The sequence below is a fragment of the Prionailurus viverrinus genome, chromosome C1, assembly GCF_022837055.1.
Source record: "Prionailurus viverrinus isolate Anna chromosome C1, UM_Priviv_1.0, whole genome shotgun sequence".
In the NCBI taxonomy this organism is placed as follows: domain Eukaryota; kingdom Metazoa; phylum Chordata; class Mammalia; order Carnivora; family Felidae; genus Prionailurus; species Prionailurus viverrinus.
Window position 1 is genome coordinate 83033745 of NC_062568.1, and position 24562 is coordinate 83058306.

At 34.7% G+C, this 24562-nt stretch overlaps 1 protein-coding gene across 1 annotated transcript in view; it reads right to left on the reverse strand.

The window, feature by feature from the left end:
* The window catches only part of KYNU (kynureninase), a 111709-nt gene that overhangs the window by 63567 nt on the left and 23580 nt on the right, over positions 1 to 24562 (reverse strand). Inside the window, exons 4-8 of the mRNA XM_047868803.1 lie at positions 17459 to 17541; positions 9179 to 9240; positions 7312 to 7383; positions 6066 to 6140; positions 3369 to 3515 (exon numbers count right to left, since the gene is read on the reverse strand). Coding sequence (XP_047724759.1) covers positions 3369 to 3515; positions 6066 to 6140; positions 7312 to 7383; positions 9179 to 9240; positions 17459 to 17541 — 439 coding nt within the window. The remainder of the gene's footprint in view (positions 1 to 3368; positions 3516 to 6065; positions 6141 to 7311; positions 7384 to 9178; positions 9241 to 17458; positions 17542 to 24562) is intronic.

The following is a 24562-nucleotide window of genomic DNA, read 5'->3' on the forward strand; positions in this document are numbered from 1 at the left end:
TGTTTAATTTTCCTTGGCCTGCCCCACTTGTCACCACCTCAGGCCTTCTCATTTAAGAAAAGCCTCAGCATCTGAAATTTGTTACATGAATCAAAACTATAGTATCAACTGTTCTTTTGATTCATTAATTATTTTTAATTTTTAGATGATCACTAGAAATCTTGTATTTTTTCTATGCTTCAAAATCAATTTCTATACCACCTACAACCAAATAAAAAAGACATAACCAAATATAAAATTGGACAAGACACTTGAACAAGTATTTCATAAAAGACAGTACTCATGCAAAAACACATTTGAAAGATCCCAACCTCATCAATAGTCAGGGAAGTGCAAATTAACACTACAATGCATTACCATTACAAACTAATCAGATTGGCTATTGGTGAGGATATAGAGCAGCAGACACTCTCATACCTACTGATAGGCATATATACCAAATTGATACAACCCTTTGGAAAGTTGGTTTTATTGATTAGGATGGAACATATGTATACCTTATTTCCAAGATTTTCAATTCTAAGTATATATACTTAACAGAAATCGGTGTGAATGATTACCTAAAAAAATATACGAGAATGTTCAGAATAGCATTTATTGCAATAGCCCTCAAGTAGAAATAAACTGCAAATATCTGTCTTGATTAGAATGGAAAACAGGGGCGCCTGGGTGGCTCAGTTGGTTAAGCGTCCGACTTTGGCTCAGGTCATGATCTCACAGTTTGTGAGTTAGAGCCCTGTGTTGGGCTCTGTGCTGACAGTTGGGAGCCTGGAGCCTGCTTCAGATTCTGTGTCCCCCTCTCTCTCTGTCCCAACCCTGTTTGTGCTCTGTCTCTCTCGGTCTTTCAAAAATGAATAAACATTTAAAAAAAGTTTTTTTTAAAAAAGGAATGGAAAACAAAAATATTGTGATCTATTTCATACACTATAACAATATACTGAAATGAAAAGAAAAACAAAACTACTGCTACCAAAAATCTCCACAAAATTACTGTTACATACAACACGAGTGAATTTCAGAAACATAATAGTGAGCAAATAAGACAGATACAAAAGAGGACATATTAACATGTTTATAGATGGACAAAGTTAATATAAATGGCTACAAGTCAGGAGTGGTACCTTTGGTGGTACCTTTGGAAAAAGGCACAACTAAGAATTCTGAGTGGCATAAATGTTCTAGAAGTTTCTTAAAGTGGATGATGATTATAAGGGTTCAGAATAACTCAACAAGCCACTTATTTATGATGTGTGCTCATTTTCGTATATGTGCAATTCCTGTCCCCACTTTCCTTTCACATGATTTTGAAATAAAAACTATTCTTGTTGACTTTCATTGTTCCATCCCAAGATCATTTTGGTTCCTGCCATACTTCATTTCTGGAAACTTTCTTCTTTTTTAAATCTTGTTTAGCCATTTCTCACAGTGACTCTTTTATGCCATTTTCTCCCCAGGATTTCCTAACTCATTTTTGACTGACACCTTTAATTTTCTCTCTGCCTTTGTCTTCAGCTTTATCTTCATAGACCACCCAAGAGAGCTATCTAAGTGTACATTTCAAATAACTTTTCTCAACATCCATTGGGAATGTGGGAAATTGTCTAGCAAGAAAGAGTATAAATGAGTGTTAGAATAATTTTGATAATGGATAAATTGAAGTCTACTCTGTCACCATTTCACTTGCATAGTCTCTGTCACTTCTGTGCAGTTACATTTAGATGGAACTGCTCATTCCTACCTTCATTTGACTGAAAGCTCAATGAGAATTTCATGTGGCAGGCATTTATTATACTTTTTAAGTAAAAGAAAGCCTGAAAAATACCAAGAGAACGGTTTTAGCAACCAAAGTAGTTAAGAATGAGAATTACCTGTGGCACCTAAGCAAACAAATTTATTTTGCTTTTAAATGGGAAATAAAAGAAAATATATATCTGAGCCACCCTCCATAGCTTTGTATTTGTTGAGGTCAGTAGAAGGTGCGAGGGTTCCCTAACTAAACAGTGGAATGTGTGCAATACAGTGGATACTTTACATTCTTCCTTCTCAACACTGGATTTATGAAGCGGGTCCTGTTGTCCCAAATTAACACTTGTGAAAGAGGCTCAGAAAAGTCAAGTGATTTGCCTGAGATCATATAACAATTAAATGACCTAGTTAAGGTTTAAAGCTCAGACTGTGATTCCAAAGCCCGTGGTCTTTCTTCTCTATCTTCCTGCCTCATTTCAATGAAGGTTAATGAGACATGCATGTACACTAAGGGGATCAGGGACTGCTGGTTATTCGCATAGCACTGAAAAATATAATTTTTTATTGACCTCTCTTTATTTTGGTGTTTAACATTTAAAGCCTAAATTAAGAAGACATTATCTTTATATCTTTCGTAATGCACCACCTTCACAGTTATCCATCAAACCAGTTGGAAGCCATGGTTGGAAATTCCTAGAGACGGCGGATAACGGTGCTAAATTTCTTTTCATTAGTTCTATTCATTAGCTTCAATAACTGAATATATTAACTAGACCTCACACATATATTAATCCCATAACTTGTTAATGTTCAGAAGAAAATTCGATTGTCACCTTTTTAAATGCATAATTTCATCGCTGAATCACATAGAACTGTTATGTAAGGATTTTAAATACAAATTGTAACTGTTGAACATTGATCCTCTGATTTCCTTTTTCAGGCAAACAAACACTAAAAACACTTTTTGATAAACACTTATATAAAAAGATGCAGTTTCAAAATAGTAAGCAATTTAAGTGTGATTTAGTAATACGTATGGAAAAATTCTCGTTATTGGCAGGATAATAATTTCTCAACATTCTTAAGAACAAAGTGGCTTTTTAAAAGTGCACTGTGTAAAAATCGACTGTTAATTTTTATTCTGCATCTCCCTTTCTTTGAGCACCTGGGGTTAAGTGAGAACTGAGTTATATTTAGAATGAGTTATAGCATGACAAAGTAGTAGCGTTGTGTTTCGAACAATCCTGGCATATGCAGTTATTTTCTGAAGTATTCTGTCTGGTGCCTGGTGATGGCATAACTCAGTACAAATGACATCACCTGCATGCAGAAACCTCACCTGTCTTACTGATTAGAGGCAAACTTTGGGAGAGCAGAAGGTAGTAAGGAAGTGAGGCCATAGAAGTGACAAAAAGAGGTTTAAAAAGAGATGCCTCAAGCAAAAGACTACAGATTTTTTTTTTTAATGTAAGACTTACTGTGTTGTTTTGTTTTGCTTTTAACTGTTGAAATAATTTTACATGGGTGCAAACAAAAAGATTTCACTACAATGTGCAGTTAGCATACTTCTCAGTAGAGTGATTTTTTTGGGCAATGTGGAAAGGAGAAAATGATGTGCATACCTTTGCTTGTCCAGCTTTTGTGATGGCAGGTATATTAAAGAGCTGTCCAGTGTAAAAATGTACCCCACTGAACAGGATCACTGCAATTGAGTCTCCTTCCTTCTCAATTACTTCAAGGATATCCTCTGTTCTCAATGTTTCTTCCCCCTAAAGTCAAGTTAGACACAAATTACACCAAATCCACAATAATAAATTTATCACTTCAAATTTTCCAATCTAAAATTCACTTTGATGGAGCACCTGGGGGCTCAATCAGTTAAGCGTCAGACTCTTGACTTTGGCTCAGGTCATGATCTCATGGTCCTGGGATCAAGCCCCATGATAGGCTCTGCACTGAGTGTGGAGCATTCGTCAAATTCTCTCTCTCTCTCCCTCTCTCTCTCTACCCCTCTCCTACATGTGTGAGTATGCAGGCTCTTTCTCAAAACAAATAAACATAAAAAAAAATAAAATTCACCTTGAACTTTTCCCACCTAAGAACAATCAAAGACAATTTTTTTTTCAGATTAATGGTCTTCAAAAATCTGACAAGAGAGCAGAATTTTGGTATGGTTTTTGTTACAAGAAATGATAATAAAATAGTAAAAAAAATGTTTATAAAGTAAAGTCTTTGCAAAACCCTACTCACTTGAGTTTTTTCTTCAGTTTTTCAATTAATCTTCAGTATCTCCATACCTACGAATTGTTTTCTCCTCCTTCCCATCCAGTAAAGTATCAGAAAGTACTAGAAGTCCATGAAACATTAAATGGCGAAAATTTCTTGAAAATTATTATTTCATTTATCAACCTATCACAATATTTTTTCCAGGATAAAAAATCCTTATAGATCTTTCATCTGAATATAACCTAATCAATATTTTCTGTTACTTTAAGGAGAAACTCTCCTCCACATTGATCTAAGGATCAAGATCCAAAAATGAAGGGAAATATCAATAAAAGTCAATATTATCAAGGTTAGTTTTCCCTACTTATCCCCAGCTAAGACTAATTATTGCTTACTTAGAGAAAATGGCTAATTAATTTAGATTTGGTCTTGCAAACAACTTGAGCAAAAAGAAATCAGCTAAATAAATACAAAGTATCTACTTGTCCTAATCATTCTTAATCATTCATAAAGTTTTTATGAATTTTCTACTGTGCTAAATCTGACATAGTTTTGAAGTCAAAGTATAATTAACTCCATTAATATCTGAGGGAAACTCCTTAAGGTATTCATAAATTTTCCTTCAGTTATTTTAATTTTTGGTAACTGTTGCTATTTGTCCATTACTATGTCCCATGTTAGGCACATATATATCACAAATACAGCACACACTTTAATTTCTACTAGAAGCTTGGAACTTGTTTACAAAATTGAAATCTATAAAAATGGTATCGATGCTGAAATCTCTAAATTGTTAACTGATGTATACTTTATATGTAAAAAGAATGATTTCAGTAATTATAAGAAACATTCTAAGTAAAATTAATAGCATGGTAATCCAAAACCTTTTTCTGGGAAGAATCTAATATATTTGTCCACCATAATTTCAAAAAGAAGATTAATAGAAGTATTATATATTAACAATCTATATATTTGAGGATTCAGTATAAAGCAAATAAGAAATATATTTTTTAATGGCAGAATGTGGTTCTCTCTGATGTTGAATTTCTCTAATCTTGTAATGCTAAAGAATGCTCCCAAGATTATGATTAACTCATGAGGTTCCACAACACTTGTCTCTCTTAACATTAAAACATCTGGTAAATTAGTGGCTATATTCATTTTTAGTAGAAATTAGCAATTTTTATATGAGGTATGAAATAGATATGCTGTCACAGGTATGAGAACTTTCCATTCCATTAATTTATTGCATGTTGGCAAATAGAACTAAATGGAGTAGATTTTAATTTCTCAAAGTATTCTGAATTGAAAGAAATAATTGTTCAACATTGGCTTAATAGCCTGGGAGCATCATTTGTGAGACCTACAATTTATTCTGTGTAGATCTCTTGATGCCAAATTACACAAGCTACAAGGTTCATATGTCAAAGTTTGTGCAACTTAGCCTTACATACATCTCTATTAATGTAAAGTACACAGTATTTTAGATCGTAAACATATGTCAAACCTGATTAGGTATTTCCTTTGTTACCTGTTTAAATATGAAGGTATTGCAGAGAGATAAAGTAACTATCTCAAAGTCCCTTGCCCGATAAGTTGATGGGTCTGGGATTTCTGTGGAGTGTATTAGCCAGGCTGAAAAGCCCAAGTCCTTTCCACTAAACCATATCCCTCTCTACACCTGCTTTGAGTCAAGCACAAAGGACAACATCTGATACTTAGAGTAAAAAGAGATATTTCAACAATATCATTTTAAAGGCATCCATAAGCTATGGCGCTTGAAACTGAAAATGATATATGTAATTTGCCATCCTTTCCATCTCACTGAAGAATATGAGAGACTCTAGTGGTATTCAAAGGAAAATAGTTTGCTTGTAACATGACTATCTCTTGAAACATGAAAATAAATACACCTCTTAGTTAATTCTCCATTGTAAGCCAAATTAGCTAACAGTAACAGAAGTATAGGTCTTTTATATTTTCTTGAAAGTTCTATTAAAGTAATGAAGATAATAAACTTTTGAGGAAACTGAAGAAAAAAAATCAATCCCAAATAGAAACATAATGAATATTTATTTATCTTTCTCTCATACCTCTCTTGGCTTTACAATCCGCATACTCTTCTCAATGTTAAGTCCATGTAGTTGAAGCTGTGATTCAACAGCATACTGGAAAAGAAGAATGATTTATTAAATCAAGTCCAATGCACAGAAATACATTAAAATAACTCCAAAAAGAGATAATAAAATGACAATAAAAGCACACTATTATATTAACTTTAAGGTCAAGGTTAAAAGTGACTAAACAGAACACATCAGAGAAGAACTGCTTAATATAGTTTATACACAGGAATATGAACATTCCTTGAAGCACTACATTTTTCATCTAGACTTTAGGGTGTTCCAAGTGATTTTTAGAAGATGTTTTGTCACCTAACTTAAGTCAAAAATGGAGCTTACAAAATAACCAGAGTGAGTACTGTGGACTTGCTGTGTTTGAACTAGAGTATAAAAAGGGCTTACCCTAAAAAGAAAGGCTTTACCCTAAAAAGAGTAACTAATAAAAGGAAAGAAGATCAGAAATTTCCCTTCCCTGAACCTACAGGATATGAATGGGAACAGGAAATTACAGGGTTCCTGAATTTTTCTCAATATTAGGGTTTTCATCCTTTTTAGTGAAGTAATGGCTATTAATATGATTAAATGACTTAAAATTACAAGATGTGGGTTAGAATGGTTAGCAGTGATAACAGAAAGACAGAAATCAAATTTGTCTAGCACTAAATCTGAAACACGCAATACACTTTTAGTTGTGTCTCTGTCTGGAACAATCAAATTTCTTAAAGTAGCAAGATTTAATGAACAACAAAAAAAATTTTTAATCTTTAATAAATATTTTTTTTCAATAATAAAGCAGCAATAATTATGCTAGCATGCTATCGACAAATAAAAGTTTATATCCTTATTCTATGTAGCTGAAGGGTTAAGCACTGGGGTATGTATTGATTTGATTTCATAAAATAAAACAGCAACAAGAGTTAATAAAACATTTATAACTGCACTTGATTTAAACCAGCAGTTCACTCAATGTTTTTAAAAAGACTAATAAATCAATGTTCCTATTCAATCCTTTCCTCCCCTAACACATGTTTTACTTGAACAGGAGGAAAAAAAAAGCTACATTCTATATTTTAAAAATGCCTAATCAAAAGCACTTGACAGATGTTTTTATTGTAAGATTACTTAGAAGAGATTAGTGAATAAACATTCAAAACAGGCAAATGGTGTGCTCCTCTAGGAAGAGTAGAAAGAATATAAATATAATTTGAAGAATCCTTACATGATCTGAAGGGAAGGCTTTGGCTTCCAAAAGAATCTTATACCGTTTTGGTGTAGGCTTAAAAAATGATAGCTGCAATGAAATGGATTTATTGAGAAAAGCATTAATGCACAATTTATACCTGTGTTCATTGTATACCACATTACTTAATTACACATCTCCAGCATTACTTAATTACACGTCTGCATGTCTATCAAGGGTACCTCTGCCAATTAGCCTTATTTCCAATGAATTACAAAAAAGATAAAGGTATTGGTTCATTACATTTATCAATGGAAAAGCAAATTTGGGAGACAATGTGAATCAGATAAAAACAAATTCTCAAACTTTACTTAAATTTTAATTGATAAATTATCTTCCTAGTGCTTTTAATGGTGATTTCTCTATCATGAGGCTGAAATATCATGTTCTATATAAATCTTATTTATATTGATTTATCTTAGGCTGTTGATTTGGTTTCTGGTACATAATATTTCCACTGCTTTATGATTTTATAAGATTTTATTTTAGGTCCAAGTAAAAGTACCTCAGGCCTGACATGAGACATTTGGCATTTTAGAGGCACCAGGGAGAAGTGGCTTATTTGTTCAGGGGCCTTTCTTCCCCCCCCCCCCCCCCCCCCCAGTTCCTAGAAGATAACAATAACAACAATAGCAATGGAATGATTGCTGCTGTTAACTCAGTGTTAATCATTGGCCAAGTGCTAAAGCAATTTTCACATATCACATTACACCCTCGTGTATACCTGCAAGGTAGGTACTCTTGTTCTCATTTTCACAAAGGAGAAAATGAAGATTTAGAAATCACTAAAATCTTGTCCAAGGTCAAACAGACATTAAGTTACTTAGCTAAGAATCAAACCCCAGGGCGTCTGACTTAAAACTATGCTATTTACCATCATGTTTAACATAATTCATGAACATGTCCCTCTGGGGATATTTCATAATCATTTCTTCATTTCATTAAAATAAAATATTAATATAGTCATTGTGCACCTTGGTTACATAGACATGTTTCCAAAAACTTGCTTAAAAATGAAAATATTGGGGCGCCTGGGTGGCGCAGTCGGTTAAGTGTCCGACTTCAGCCAGGTCACGATCTCGCGGTCCGTGAGTTCGAGCCCCGCGTCAGGCTCTGGGCTGATGGCTCGGAGCCTTTTTCCGATTCTGTGTCTCCCTCTCTCTCTGACCCTCCCCTGTTCATGCTCTGTCTCTCTCTGTCCCAAAAATAAAAAAAAAAAAACGTTGAAAAAAAAAATTAAAAAAAAAATGAAAATATTTTTCAAAGCATCAAGCAGTTACTATAGGCATATTCCAAATCAAGAATATATTTGACATCTTAAGGTATACATATTTATTAAGTACTTAGGCAGTATGAAACACTTTAAATACAGTAACTCATTTAAGGTATTAGATCCCTTTTCTCCAAGCTAGTTTTATTTTTTAATTCTTTTTTAAGCTACTCCTCCAAAATTAATATACAAAAACATAACTGGTCCATAATCCCACCCTGCTAACGTCCTGCATACTGGAAAACTCTTTCTGAAAACCTCAGTGTTTGCTGGCATTTGCACATCATTGTTTTGTGTGCTTGCAAGCAGTTTTGCTTTTAACCCACTGTGACTTTTATTCCTTATGTTCTGAGATAAGAACTGTTCATCATTTTAAAGCTCTTAGCAAGAGTCAACTCTCCCATGATTATGAAGAAGCCTTTCTATCATAGTCCAGCATTTCCTGGTAAAAATGAAAATAACCTCACAACTTATTTTTAAATAAGTAAACCACCAGATGCTCATGAATTAAAGATAGAAAAATGTCAGATTCTACAAATGAGTGTATACTAAACATTGGTGGGAAAGGAAACTTACCAGTAGAAGATGTAAATTAACAGTCAAACCATTCATTAGGGCTATTTCTTTCTCATTGGCTCCTGCAGAGTAAACATATCATAATTTAGATTTTTCTATTCATGCTAAAGTTACTTGGAAAAACAAAGTAGGAAGGCTTTGCTCCTTCATCCTTAATGCTTTTAGAGATAAGGACATATTTGATGTGTCATCACAAAGAAATGGAAGTTTTCCCGCTTGACTCATTTTGCCAAATGATATCTGGACTCACATGCACATAGCTAGCTAAAATTATATTTACTTTTTGATATAGTAAATAATAGCAACAAAATAATGAAGCATTTGCTTTTTCCTGTAAACTAAAAATGATTTATCCTATTATCAGGTAGCTTACCAAATTCCCACAGAGTACATTTTTGTGGTAAGTGTATCTCGAAAGAAATCAAGGCCAATCACAGGTTTAAAGCTGGTTGTTTCAAATGTCCAATTAAAACGCATCTTTAATAAAGACAGCTACTTTGCCAAACATAATTCACTGTTATTGCAGTGAGACATATAGTAGTTTATAAGACAAAAGAGCTAGGAAGCAAAATACAAAGACCTAAATAGCTCTGGGATTTATTCATACACACCGAGATACAAGATAATTAATATAGATAGGTATCATCTGGTGGAGAACACATGCAAAATTAATATATCCACTACACAATCATAATTTGATCTCATTCTTAGTAAGGAGGGTTTGAGTGCTAGAAATAGACCGAGAGACAAAACATATATTGGATACTTAAGAACTCAGAGTAATACAACAACAATAATAATACTTCCTTATTTTTAGTTCTTATGATGTCTCTTAGACCTGTGGAATAGGAAAAATCTATTTAACCACCACTGACAAAAATGGGTGCCTTAATGTTTGTAAAGCTGTACCAGGTGTTAGAGAACATGTACAATACAAATCCCATATTTCATATCCAAAGAGATATTTCTGTTAGAGTTCCATTTTAAAAGAAGGGACAATAAGTACAATAATTAATCTAATTTATAGATAGATTTTAGGATAAATTCACTTGAGGAGAGGCCACTAGAAATAAGTTTATAACTTAGAAATTTATATTTCAACACAGTCATGTAGTCAAGAAAAACTTTATGTTGCATTTAGCAGATAGATTTCTCCATTTGATCATTTGATGTGCAAGGTTGGTAAACAATTGGTTAGAGAAATATCCCTGGTCATTTGTTAAGGTGAACAGCGTCTGAAGTCAAGAGTCAGTGAGACCAATCTCATTCTACATTCCTAGCACTAAATAAAATTTGTCCTAGACATACAAGATAGATATGAATATGATAACCTTATGTTGCATATAGTGGCATATGTCTTCTCCTACAATATGAAAATCCTTTGGAAATATGTAAGATAAATGCTGCCAGCTTTACTATATTTGTTTCTTTGCATTATGGTATGATTTTTTACTGTTATTTCTAAAACAAAACATTATCTAAGATATCTAACGTAATATTATCTTTAATTCTCTGAAGCTAATTACATGCATCATTTCTGAAAACCATTTATTTCAAAAAAATATTTTGGCAGGAAAAGTGAAAGGAAAAAGGAAGGGAAAGTAATATAAAGAGAGAGGAGATTTCATAGATACAGAAGCATCTGAAAGAATGTAATGAGAAGAAAAAAGAATTCAATAAGTTAGTTACCACAAAATGAAAACAAAGAAATAGAAGAGGCAGGAAGGGAGGGAGACTTTCTGATGAAGTTTAGACATCCTATTTTTGCTTAACAATTACACTCTGATTAAAATGACTGTAGATTTCTTGAAAATTTTAGTCCTCTAAACAATACAGTGTTCATTGTGGATAACCTAATTTTTTTTTTGTAAAGAACGTAATGAACCGTTTGTGCTACGCACAATTAATGTAGACATACACTTGACCCTGCTTCCAGCCCACCCTAGCCCCCACTTTCAATGGCATACTAATGGTTGGATCAATTCTTTGTAAATAATCCCTCACTGTCTTGAATAATTTATCTGTCAGGATGCACAAAAATTATCTCATCTTAGAACACTCCAAATTCAACCAAGTACTCCACAAAAAAGATCTCCTCACCTGCTAGTGAACTTTGTGAAGGAGACAGTCTATTTAATGTGTGTGCATATGTATGCAGGTATATGTGAGGATGGTGCAAATATTAAAGTTTCAGAACATTAATGGAAATGTTTATTTCAAATATAACCTAAAAACACTGAAGAATCAAGGGTTCTTAACATCAAAGGACCACAAATCAGACTTTTTTAGCATGTTTTTAAAGGAAAATTTACCTATTTGACCTCTTTTGATTAAAATTGCATTTCTGAAACCAACAGTTGTTCTTCTAAGATATTTCAGTATCATCATCATGCCATAAGAAAATTTTAAAAATTAAACAAACTGAAATTCTTTCAAGATGGTTTTCCTTGTTCTTTTTCTTTTTCTTAAGAGCTTTTTTTGAATTAATGTTGACACATTAAGAACTATCCGCATTGCAGGGTAAAAACATTTTTAAACTTCCTGAAAGCTTATCAAGATTTGAAAATCTTTACTTTAGAAGATCACCCTCTCTTAGAAAAAAAGAAAGTTTCAAGATTACATTGGGAAGCATTGTCTACATACATTATCAACTCCCTGTAAGTCAAATATAGGAGGCTGATGTTCATTACCAACATTTCCCTGCATGTTTCTAATTTTAGTTTAATTTCAAATATTTTGCCAAGAGAAGATGATAGGGCCCCCAGCTGGTTAGTGTTTAATAAGAGGATTCATGATGGATCTCCTACCTGCCATCCATGTTCTGTATAATTTATTAAGCAGATGCAAATGTTATTGTGGATTTGCTTATTTATAAGGTTTGTAGTTAGGCTAACTCTCAGAACTTTCCATTCTGTGTTTCAAGTAGTAAATTCCTGCCGCCTCTGTAGGTAGCTAGTGCATGGTTGAGGATTTGTAACTGGAGACAGCTTCCAGGGATTATTGCTTCTCAGAGGGTCAACCATGAGTTTCATAAAGCAAATTTATGTCCACATTACAACATTTTTATAAGCTGAAATGCATGTATCTAGCCCTTTGTGATTTTTATGCACCCAGGGAAGAGTAGGCTTAATAATAATACTAATAATATTCTTCAGCAATTCTATTTCTAGCATCTAGATAATATGACATTAATTATAAGGGGAATTTACTCCATGTTTTGCAAAATTGTTGGCTCCATATAAAATGTTTTATTAATAGTTTTTCTGCTCATCTGAAATTGGAATTCTTTCCTATGTCTATGAAAAAATATAGGTGCTAATTGTCTCCTCCTCCTCTCCAACTACTCTATCAATTTGTACACGTAATAATTTTTATTACCCTCCTGCTACTTCTTTTAGGGAAATTTTATGGTGAAATAAAGGCTGTGGTTTTAAGAACCTGGAAGATTCTATCATTGCCCCAACTATACAACTTGTCTGTTTGCTCATGACACATTTAGGTAGCTGGGCAACTAGCAAAAATAAATTTGACTTCCGCTGCTCTTACTGTGCTTACCATATAATTATTTTAATTATTTCATGATTTATACAACATCTACTTCCAACCAGGATTTGAGGTTTCTTTGGTTACAAAGTGAGGGAGCATTATAAAAAATAGCATTAGAATACAATATATGCAGATGAGAAACAAACAAAAACTGTTAAATGTTTTTGTTACTTCCAATTCAGTCAAATTTTCTCAGAATTTCCTAGGAATCCAGGCAAAAAGGGAACCTGGGTGGGATTTGCAACAAACAAGATAAATACAAATATATGTAAAAACATTTTCTAAAACGATCTATTCCTAATAAAACAAACAGTGTGAACTTATTCATTTTTCAACTTGTCTTAAGAACCATTTCTCTAATATACACAACTGAAAAAGTAAAGAAAATTGAAGGATAATAGTGACTAAAACTTTTTTTAAAAAAGTACCAAGTTTTAAAAATATCATTTATAATACACATTTGTAGACACAGTCAATTCATATTCCTTTGGTCAATAAGAAATAGTAGAAATATTTCTCCTGATAAAACACAAATTGTAGAGAACAAAACAGACATGTAATAAAATCACAATTAAACTAAAGATCACCTTCATTCACTGACATTTCAAAAGAAATTTTACAACGTATTTGTCATATGAGGCTTGAGACTTCAATAAGACTATCTACCTTATGTAAATCATTTATTATATATACTTACTATATATAATAGTTACTTATGATATATACTAACAATCATATATCTATAAACAAAATACATAATGTTTCTTGAGCTCCATGTCTACAAACGTGACTGTGCTCATTTCAAGAAGTAATTGTTATCTTTTACAACCCATATCATATTAGGATCAACTGTCTGTAATTCAGTTAATACAACATTAAGGACAAAACCACAAAAAACAAAGAAGTTTGTCCCATATGTGTGATAACTTTGTATGGTATTTCAAAGACACAGAAAAATCCATAAAAGTAGAGTTGATAAATATATATATTTAATTTTTTAATACATTCAATCCTTTTACTTGTCTAAATAAATCTGACTAGTTAGTGGGCTTTTTTTTTCCCTTTTTCCTTAGTAATTATAATGAGAGGTGGCTCGTTTAAAATTTCAGTGATTGCTGTGATGCATTTGCTGGGCAACAAAATACTTGCATATTTAATAAGTTTCAACAGAGCTATAAACTTTTAAATGGTCAAAGGAAATCTACTTGCAGGGTTTATTGGCTTCATAAATAAATCTCACAAAATAATATTACCTTCCCACTTGCCTGGCCTGTATATAAATATCCTAACTTGTCTATAGAGGATGATAAATATTAAGCACAAAACAACAGGATTAGAATGCAGTTTATGTTCTGAAAGCAAACCTCGTAAAGAAAAAAACAATCCACAGCTAAAGAAAACATATATGCTCAGGTCAAATTAATCCAGGATTTCTTCAGGTTTTTTTTTATTTCTATGTTAGACATTTGAATGAATATAATTAGCTTCTAAAAAAAATGAACCCATATGGAAGCATTATTGAACAACGATTTAACACATCCTTAAATATAATCAAGGACTTTCCTCCATCAGAATATACACTCCTCTGGATAATGCTGACACCTGATCAAGTGCTCTGTGTTCTCAAGGACCTGATTGGTCTGGTAGGAGATGTTAGGTTTTCATACCTGCCCTGGCTGACCAATATTCTGCCCATGGGTCCCAGCCTCAGGCATTGAGAGCTATGCAGATTCACCCCAGGGCTCCTTGCAAAGGTCTGGATTCAAGCCCTGCACACTCAGCCTGTCTCCTTGTGCTGCCTCCAAACTGTGTTTCCAGGCTTCCAACTGCTACATTGTTGAGCAGTGGAGGTATTTCTGGTCTATAGAGATTTCTATTGATTTTTTTTTTTTAGTGCTGTTATAAGTCTGTAAATCTAATGTTTTTCCTATCATTTCTATGTGTTAGGAATAGAAGGGATCCCTTTCAGTTTGTACTTAAATCTGTTATTTTAAATGAGAAGTCAATATTCTGATCCTATAATATAACCACATAAAACAGAAATGTATATGGTATAATGATTACTCAACAATGGCTAGCAGGAAATAGCACTTGCTTTTGCTTGCAACCCTTCTATTTGTTTTCAACTTTATGAATATGTAACACTATTTAACACAAAACTAAAAATAGATTTTCCTTAGAAGTCTGGTAATTTGGGCTACATCACACATGAGTGTCTTTTCCACTGTGCATGTGATGGGGTTTGCTGTAAGGTGACCCTATTGAGCCACTGTATTGGGAAAACTCATGTCAGAATCTTTAGGTTGTCTAAATATCACAGAGAAGACTTTAGTAGTTTCCTGCATAGATACTGGATGCTAAGTTAGAACAGAGGCAGGTAAACATTTATTTAACTCTTTTGTTTTCACCAAGGAATTTGTTATAGACTAAACTGTGTCCTGCTGAAATTCCTATGTTCAGGCCTTAACCTCCAGTGTGACTGTATTTGGAGACAGGGCCTAAAGGAGGTAATAAAGTTTAAATGAAGTCATAAAGGTGAGGTCTTAATCCAACAGGACTGATGTCTCTACAAGAAGAGAGACACCAAAGATCTCTTTCTCAATGAGTGTGCACAGAGGAAGGGCCAACTGAGGAGGACACAAAAGGCAGCCACACACAAGCCAGGAAGAGAGTCCAACCAGAAACCAATGCTTGGATCTTGGACTTCTGACCTCTGTCTTAAACTGTGAGAAAATGTCTGTTGTTTAAACCACCCAGTCTATGGTATTTTGTTATGGCAGCCTGAGCAGAGTAATATAGTATACATATCCTCCCTTTGGAACCTGCTTTTCCCTTCGCCAGAGACTCACCCAGCAGTCCCCGGGGGGCGGGGCGGGGCGGGGGGGGTGGGGGGGGTGGGGGGAGGACTCACCTGACAGCATGGAGTGGGCAAAGGGAGCTGGCACTCTAACTGAATTTTAAACAGACTTACAACACATCTCTCTGTTTTCATCCTATTTTACTCACACTTTTAGAGATGCTTATTGTAATTCCCAAACTTTTGAAGGCTCTGCAGTGTAAAGCAGGTGGCTTTCCATTTTTTGTCACTGAGAGATTAAGATTTGGTTAATTTAATTTTATTTTGCAAAAGCAGTTACCATTTGTCCACCTGCTATCCAACTCCCAAAATGTTGCTATAATCTCCTTTGCTATTCTATTTGTTCTTCAGGGTTTACACTTTTTTATTTTTATTTTTTTTTAAATTTCATTACAAGTTGTTTAGTGAGAATTCAGTAAAAAGAACACTTAAATGCATGTTCAGTCCTCTATCTTTAACTGGAAATTACCTCTGTTTTGAAGCACTAGTCCCAATGTTTGTTTTGTTTTGTTTTGAATTTCTTTGTGCTATGTATAGATTATGTATATATATATATATTAATTTTACTTTTTTTTTTTTTTTGGTATCTTCCTTTAATGGGAGTCCCATGAGGACACCTCATGGGATAAGGGTGTTGAGTATTCTTACTCACTCTTTTACTTACTCACCATTTGTCCTCAGTGCCTATCACAAATCCTGACAGACACACAGCAGAGGCTCAATAATTATTTTTTGAACAGACAAACTATTCCTCAGGTTTACATGGTGTGCCGATTGCCATAATTCTTTCAGGTGTAAGTCTTACTTTCTTCACTCTAATTCTACTTTGTCCCAGCTCACATTGCTTTGGTTTTCTGATCACTGACCAAGATACAATTGGAATGAGGCAATAAAGATATTTTTATACTTGTCTGTAGAGGAGTGAGGTTTGAAAAGGCATTTTGGAAGTTTGAGGTTTCCTCCAAATAGTTCCAAATAATAGCACTCCAATTGTTTAAATATCATTAATTTTTTGTTCAATGCCGTAAATATCATACAAGATTTCAAGCAATGCTGAATATTTAACCCAATTAAATATTTTTTTTAATTTTTTTAAAATTTTATTTATTTTTGAGAGAGAAAGAGACAGAGCATGAACAGGGCAAGGGCAGAGAGAGAGGGAGACACAGAATCTGAAGCAGGCTCCAGGCTCTGAGCTGTCAGCACAGAGCCTGATGAGGGGCTCAAACTTGTGAATCAGGAGATGACCTGAGCTAAAGTCAGATGCTCAGCTGACTGACCCACCCAGGCACCCCCCACCCCCGCAATTAAATAACTTTTTTCAAAATGTTAACATATTCACCATCTAAAACTTTCCTTGAATATTACCTAGAGTACATACAACTCATTTTAGGAAACACATAAACCAAAGAACAGCATCAACCGTATTATTTCTAATAATTCTCAGCTTAACTTGAAATTTATCACCATGGATCAAACTGAAACAAGCCAAACCCTGCTTGGCATTTTAGGATTTTAGCATGTAAAGGTTAGTGTTTACTTTATCATGTATAATGAAGTATTAGAAAATTTAAGTTGATTTTTATGAGATTTATTTAATTACAAATAAATACAATGCATGTGTTTTTTATTGGAGAGTAAATGTTACTGTTAAAATACACAAGAAAAAATAATAAACTATTTTACTTCTGTACTAAATAACCCAGTTATGTTCTCTATAGCCACCAGGTCTCAAAGGTATCCTCACTCTTTACGTTATTGGGTTAAAATAGAAAATCAGGATGTTCTTCAATAAGATTTTTACTTTATAATCTAGGTTTATATCTAAATGGCAAGGCCTTTATGATTCTTTTGGGAAAAATCCATTTTGTACTTACCTACAATGTCATTCATAAGGCCTAAAATAGTCTCATCTCCTGTAATCCAAGGACGTTTCCCTATCTCATGACCATAGGCTCCCCTGAAATTGGAAAGGGACATAAACATTATTAGTTTCTTGGAGGGTACTTGAGACTGCCCATGTACTATTCCATTTTTTTTTCTCTATTTTAGCATCTAAGATGTTCCTTTTTCTTCTTTATTTTGAAAATTTCAAGACTATTTGAACATTCTACTTGTATACCTGTAAGCATATAGTAAGTAGTTTCTACACTAAAACATAGCTACTATTTTTTGAGGCTAAAGATTAAAATGATTACGAAATCAGTTTTTAAATACAGCTACCATCTGTAAACTAAATAAGAGTGTATATAACATGACTACACTCATGATGACATTTTAAGTAGATAAATAAACTTGGTAATAATCAAAGCAAACACTGTATCTTGACCTGTTTTCTACCAATTACATCTACCATATTATAGCTCAATTTTATTCTTCTAGTAAGTAAATATCCCCGTTAGGCATAATGACAAAACACAAAATGCCTAAGAGAACTTTAACTTTCAAGAAGTTTCCATTACATGAGGAAGGCAAATACTTTTGAAATACGCAGAAAGGAATTGAAACAAAGAATCAAGGTGGGGAGTGACTTCATGTGCTGTTTCAGACTTGTGCCTTAGGGAACTCTGAACTAGACTGTCCTTAATTCTTTAGGAATCTAAAGACTGCATAAAGTTGTAGGAAAGGCATAAGCATGTATGTTTTGTGTAGTGCGGTCTGTGCCTGGATCTATGCTTGAAATCCAGTGAGCTGGCAGTGGTGACGTGGTAAACATGCTGTCAGAGATGAAGGGGGGCAGAATATGTCCCCCCGAAACATGTCGCTGTGGTGTATTGATTATCTTGAGTTGCAGGCTTAAAAAAAAAAAAAAAAAAAACTGCTAATACAGGGAGAGGTTGTCCCTGAACTCCCTTATCTGCCTGAAGACAGATCCCCAAAAGGAATTCAGCTGTCATCAATCCCCTCCCTGGGAGTTTCATCAACCAGAAAAGATTGACTCTTGTCACAGGAAAGGGGACTAGAAGTCAACACCACATCCAGTTGGGCTTTGTCACAATCTATTCTATCTTTTATCTATTCTCCTAAGGGCTCTTTCATCTTTCCTGAAAATCACTTATTCTCTCCTCTGTGGCCTCTCCTCTTATCCTCCTCCTCTTTCCCTATTAAGATAGGATTTAAGCCTGAATTCTAAGTCATTGCGAGGAGTTCTTTTCCCCTGCACGTGTCTCCCATGTGTACGTAAGGTATACATGCTAATAAATGTGGGTTTTTTTTTCTCTTGCTGATCTTTTATTATAGGGGTCTCAGCTAAGAATTCAGAAGGATATGGGGAATTTTTTTTCTCCCTGAGAGAGCAGCGAGGTAACAAGAGGAAAGGACCCCTGTTTTTAGCTTTTGTTGATTTGACGGTGTGAATATTCCCTGTGGTCCATTTCTTGGCATCCACAAAATTCCTGAATATTTAATGACTGGTTTTCATTGCCTGGTCACAGCCAATTCCAGGTCACCACTGGTTATGACACTATATGTATTAGAAGCTGATAAGGCCTGTAAAAGCAAAAGTAAATGGGTGGCAATATGTACCTTAAAGGATTGCAATGAAATAACATGTAACACCCTTTTTCTGACTATTCCCTAACGTAAATCTAATGCTACAACTCCCTTCTTGGGCATGTGGGTTACAATGCAGTTTTTAAACTAATATTTTGATTACCGTATAAACTGACATGAGGGAAGAGGACTTTCTTTGAGGATAAACAGAGACTAAGAACTGAGGAGGAAGAGAAGGGCAATTGCTAGCTATTATTATTCATATTATTATTAGACAGCCTGCAGCTTGCCTCTTCTTGACTTCCAATATAAATGCTAAAGACAAAAATCATTATCATTAAATGGTAGTTAAAGGCAGATACTTGGATCCTTTTTTATTTTAATCACACAGAGCTCCGTGGCCTTGCTGATAGCACAATACATCTTATTACATTTAGGTAGTAAAATTCTATGTTCTGCCTCAGAGAATTTATATCTCAGAATATTATGCCACCTACTTCTCACTCTGGTAGACACCATGGCAATAATCTTTAAGAGTATGTTTCTTCTTGCAATGCATTTGCCATCTCCCCCCCTTTAAAATATCACACAGAGTCTGCTTCTTCATTTTGTCAGTCTACTAGCCTGGGGTAGTGAAATGTATTTAGGAAGTTGTTACCCCAATAAACTCCAAGTAAAGTGGCCTGTCTTTATAAAGAGTTGATGTAGATTACAGTGCAAGTTTAAACATATGTATCAGAGAAAACGATGGTATTGCTCTCATTCAAAACTGCCTAAAATACTTGCAGCACAGTTGGAATGTTCTTTTACAAGTGCTGGAAAGGAAAAGAGCGTGGCAAACAGTTCACTCCCCGTTGAAGCATAAATCATTCCCCCTGAGTGAGGTGCTCTCTGAGATGTCTATGGAGTGCTATCTGCTCACGAAATTAGATCTCAGGACGTAAAAGCCTATTAGGAAGTTAATAGTGGATCCTCTTTGAAATAGGACCATGCTTTAACCATCCTACAAAATAAAAATTAGCCCAGCTTTTTAAAGCTCCTCCCAGCCCCGCCCATGAATAAATAAATAAGACATTAATGATTGGCCAACACAGATGTCAGGAAAATCTTTGTAACATGTAATTCCATGTACTTTCTTATTCATGCTAAAGGCTGGCAGACTATGCCACACTAAAATTTGCCTCTTTGGCATAAAGAATACCTTGAGCTGAAGGCACCTGATGAACAGCAGGGGCAGGGACTAGATTCCTCTGAACTCCCCCATCTGCCTAAAGACAGGTCCTCCAGGGGAACTCAACTATCATCAATCCTCCCCCAGGAATTTCATCAACCAGGGAAGATTGACTCTTTTTCCAGAGAGGAGCCTACAAGTCAACACCACACCCAGATGACTTTGTCACAAACTCTCAGGTCTCCCATCTATTCTTCTAAGTGCTTTACATCCTTCCTAAAAATAATTTATTCTCCTCTATGTGGCCTACATTTTCCTCCTCTTCCCCTCTTAAAATGATATATAAGCTCTCAAATGTCACCAATTTTTTTTTTTGGTTTTCACTTTTTTTCCTGCCATGCTCTCATGAATATAATATTAACAATTAATAAATATTAATTATTATTTCTTATTAATCTGTGTGTTGTCAGTTTATTTTATAGATCAGTTGTTCAATGTAGGGGGTAGAGGGAGCATTTTTCTCTCCTAGAATACACTTTTTTTTTTTTTTTTTACAGAAACACTTGAATTGAATGAAACTGTAGTGTCGGCAGGAGCATGCCTCTCCCACGTGTGTCACCAGCACCCTCCCTGCACACATTGCCATGTCAAGTCAGGCATTGTCTGAACACTAGGCGGTTTGTTCCTAATGTGAAATTCAGTGGGCTATTTTCTTAAATAAGTCGACCTAAAATGTCACAGGTCTTAGAAGAATCCCCGTAAAGATACACACTGGGTCAAGTCTTTGCGCCTATGAAAAAGAAAGAAAACCATATACCTAGTAGATATGACAATGAAAAAAACCCTAAAGTATTGTGATTATATCTTAGAGACCTAATAAACATTTCTCAACTTACAGTGTGCTCTTTGGGATGGATATCTCTTTCTCGTCTAGCCAAACTTTCCCACTGTGATTATTAACCCATGTTATTCTCCTTTAATCTGGGCCATTAGTAAATCCATAATACATAAATATGTAATTTTAAATTTCTAAAAAAATTCTGGCCAACCCACAGTATTCAAGCATATTAATGCTGTTTCTTATGATTATAGCCCCATTTCTGATAATAAATTATCATATGTGAAATGAGTCAAATAATCATAAAAATTTTCTATTTCAGAATATTGAAAATATCTAAATGCTGTCATTTCACAAAGCAGAAATAATTCTCCCAAGTAAAGTGTTATTAATCTACTTTAAAAATCTCATGCAGTTGAAAATAGCCATAATGAGAAGTTAAACAAAATCCACAGAGGTAAGTGCATTATTTTCATTGTTTTGTCTTGAATAACTTAAAATTTTAGAAGAAATCAGGTCCAAAAATATTTCTTTTTAAAAAAAATTTTTTTAACATTTATTTATTTTTGAGACAGAGAGCACGAACAGGGGAGGGTCAGAGAAGAGGGAGACACAGAATCTGAAGCAGGATCCAGGCTCTGAGCTGTCAGCACAGAGCCCAACGTGGGGCTCGAACCCACGGACCACAAGATCATGACCTGAGCCGAAGTCAGACGCTTAACTGACTGAGCCACCCAGGCACCCTGGTCCAAAAATATTTCTAAGTGTGCCTCTATTCTTGACTTTCCTTTAACAGAATTAATCAAAGATGGTAGCCCTATGAATTGTAAAAATCAGGCTGCCTTATCGCCAGTGATGGTTTATTTTGTAGATAGGTAGGTACTAAGTCTGTGATAGGATGTAAAAGATAGAGATACAGACAAGAATAGCCATAAGCCATGGCATTTCCTACCTTATATGTCATAAATGGCCAGTCAGACTTGGTATCAATATCCCAGAGCCATATCTTACTTAGGCAAAGTACTGTAATTTTTAGTTACTGCTAAGATTATAATTTTTTAATATATTTTTTCCTGTTAAGAAGCTAATTTCACTTTGCATTATTTAGGAACTGTGTAGTTCTCTTTGACTCAGTCTTTCTTGAAGTCTTCCACTGGTCAAGAAGAGAGGAAGGCACTGGCCTGATTTGGTTATCAGCTAAGAAGTAGGGCCGAAGTGGCGTTGGAGAAGGTGAAGAGAAACAGATAATCAGAAAAACTCACCACAATAATGGGAGGCCCTGGACCTAGAGGCAAACCAAACATATGTGGGGGTATTTAGTACAAAAACACAAGCAGAAGCCAGACAAGTGAATAGACCAACAGCCCACCATAGTGGCAAGAAGATTACTTAAATTAAAAGCATGTGAACAAACAGCAGCCTAAGAAACACTAGACTTAGGGAGAACATCCTGAAAATGATTAGAAATATTTTAAAAATATATTCTGATTATTAGAATCTCAAAATAGATATGAAGGGAAGCCAAACCTGAAAGTCAGGAAAAAAATGCAGGAAAATGAAACCAAATCAGATAAGAATTCTGAGCAAGACATTTGGCTCTCATGGAAACTCTGTCTTCTTCTTTCTTCAGTTTTCATGCCACTGGTCCTTCATATTGGTAACAGTGCCTCTGTTTCAAGTTTATTTTAACACTGCCTGTGCTAGTACCACAGGCATTAGATAACACTGCAAAGTTCTTTTTTTTTTTTAAGTTTATTTATTTATTTTGATAGAGACAGAGACAGTGTGAGTGCATAAGGGGTAGAGAGACAGGTAGAGAGAGAGAGTCCCAAACAGGTTCCGTGCCGTCAGCACAGAGCCCAATGTGGGGCTCGAACTCACAAACCCAAGAGATCACTATCTGAGCTGAAACCAAGAGTCAGACGCTTAACCTACTGAGCCACCCAGGCACCCCGTAACATTGCAAAGTTCTTAATTTCAGTGGTTAAGAATATAAATTCACAACTCAATGCAAAAATCATAGAGGCTTACATAATTTATTAAGCCTGTATAACTTTATCTGCATAACTTGTATGCATAAATTGAAAAGTAAATATCACCACATTTGGAAGCATTTTGCACTAGCAGGGTTTAGTATTTAAAAAATGAGGGTCATAGTTAATAAAAATGGTTAATATTCATTTTTGGCCCTAATATAAAAGAGAGCAGAGAATTAGATTGGATTTGAACTTTAGAGTGTCCTTGCCCCCTGGATATTCGTTCAGCAAGGCTGTGCATTTTTATCCTTTAGGAATTTAAAAAAGATTCTGCCCTGCTGTCCTGTTCATCTGCTATGATTACCATACTCTACTAGGAGACTGGTTGATTGTTTTCAAGACTTTAAAGTTGTATTCCAGGGAAGTGTCTTTATGTCATAACACCCTTCTATTGTTGTTGATTTTAAATTTTATATTTTACCTTGTGACAATGGAAAATTACATACTCTTAAGCCCTTCTACCTATTTTTCATTAGACAGATGATTCAGAAAGGAGGTGCATTATTAATGCTTCAAGCAATGTCAACTAAATTTTAAAAAGACTTCTGAGTAAAAGATGAGGTAGCTAGTTTGTTTTATTTTGTCTTTGTTTTGTTTTATTTAGCCTTCTTGCTTTATTATTTTTTAAATTATTTTGTTTATTTTGAGAGAGTGAGAGAGAGAGAAGGAGCAGGGGAGGGGCAGAGAAAAGCCCAAGCAGGCTGCATGCTATCAGTGCAGAGCCTGTTGTGGAGCTCAAACCCACAAACTGCAAGATCATGACTTGAGCCAAATCCAAGAGTCAGGCGCTCAAACGACTGAGCCATCCAGGTGGTCCTGGTCTTTTTGCTTTAAATTGTGGTGGCCCAGTCAACATCAGGGTCCCTGTTGCCCTGTGGATGTCAGTGGTGTTTGAGGGCCATGATCAAAATTGTGTTCTATCCTATCTCACTGCCCATCTTTGATCTCAAAAGTGGTCATTATTTCTTTGGTTCTAAATGTTTAGCTTAAAATTTTACTCTGGACTTTTCCAGCTAAGGTTCTGTTGGGAGGAAAACTTTTCCTCTATTAGTTTACATCCTTTTGGTTGAGGGCCTGCGGGTTGATTGATATGAGATAGATTAACAGGAAAAGTTTCTTTCATGGGCACGCAAAAGTACTCAACAAAAAAGCGATTCACTGAATCGCTTAGGATGATTCATCATCCTAAAAAAGAATGAAATCTTGTCCTTTACAACAATGTGGGTGGCTCTAGACAATACAATGCTGAGTAAAATAAGTCAGTCAGAGAAAGACAAATACCATACAATTTCATCAGTTGTGGAATTTAAGAAACAAATGAACAAAGGAAAATAGAAGAGACCCAAAAAACCAAACTCTTAACTAAAGAGAAAAAAACTGATGGTTACCAGAGGGAGATGGTGGGGGGATGACTGAAATAGGTGAGGTGGATTAAGAGCACATT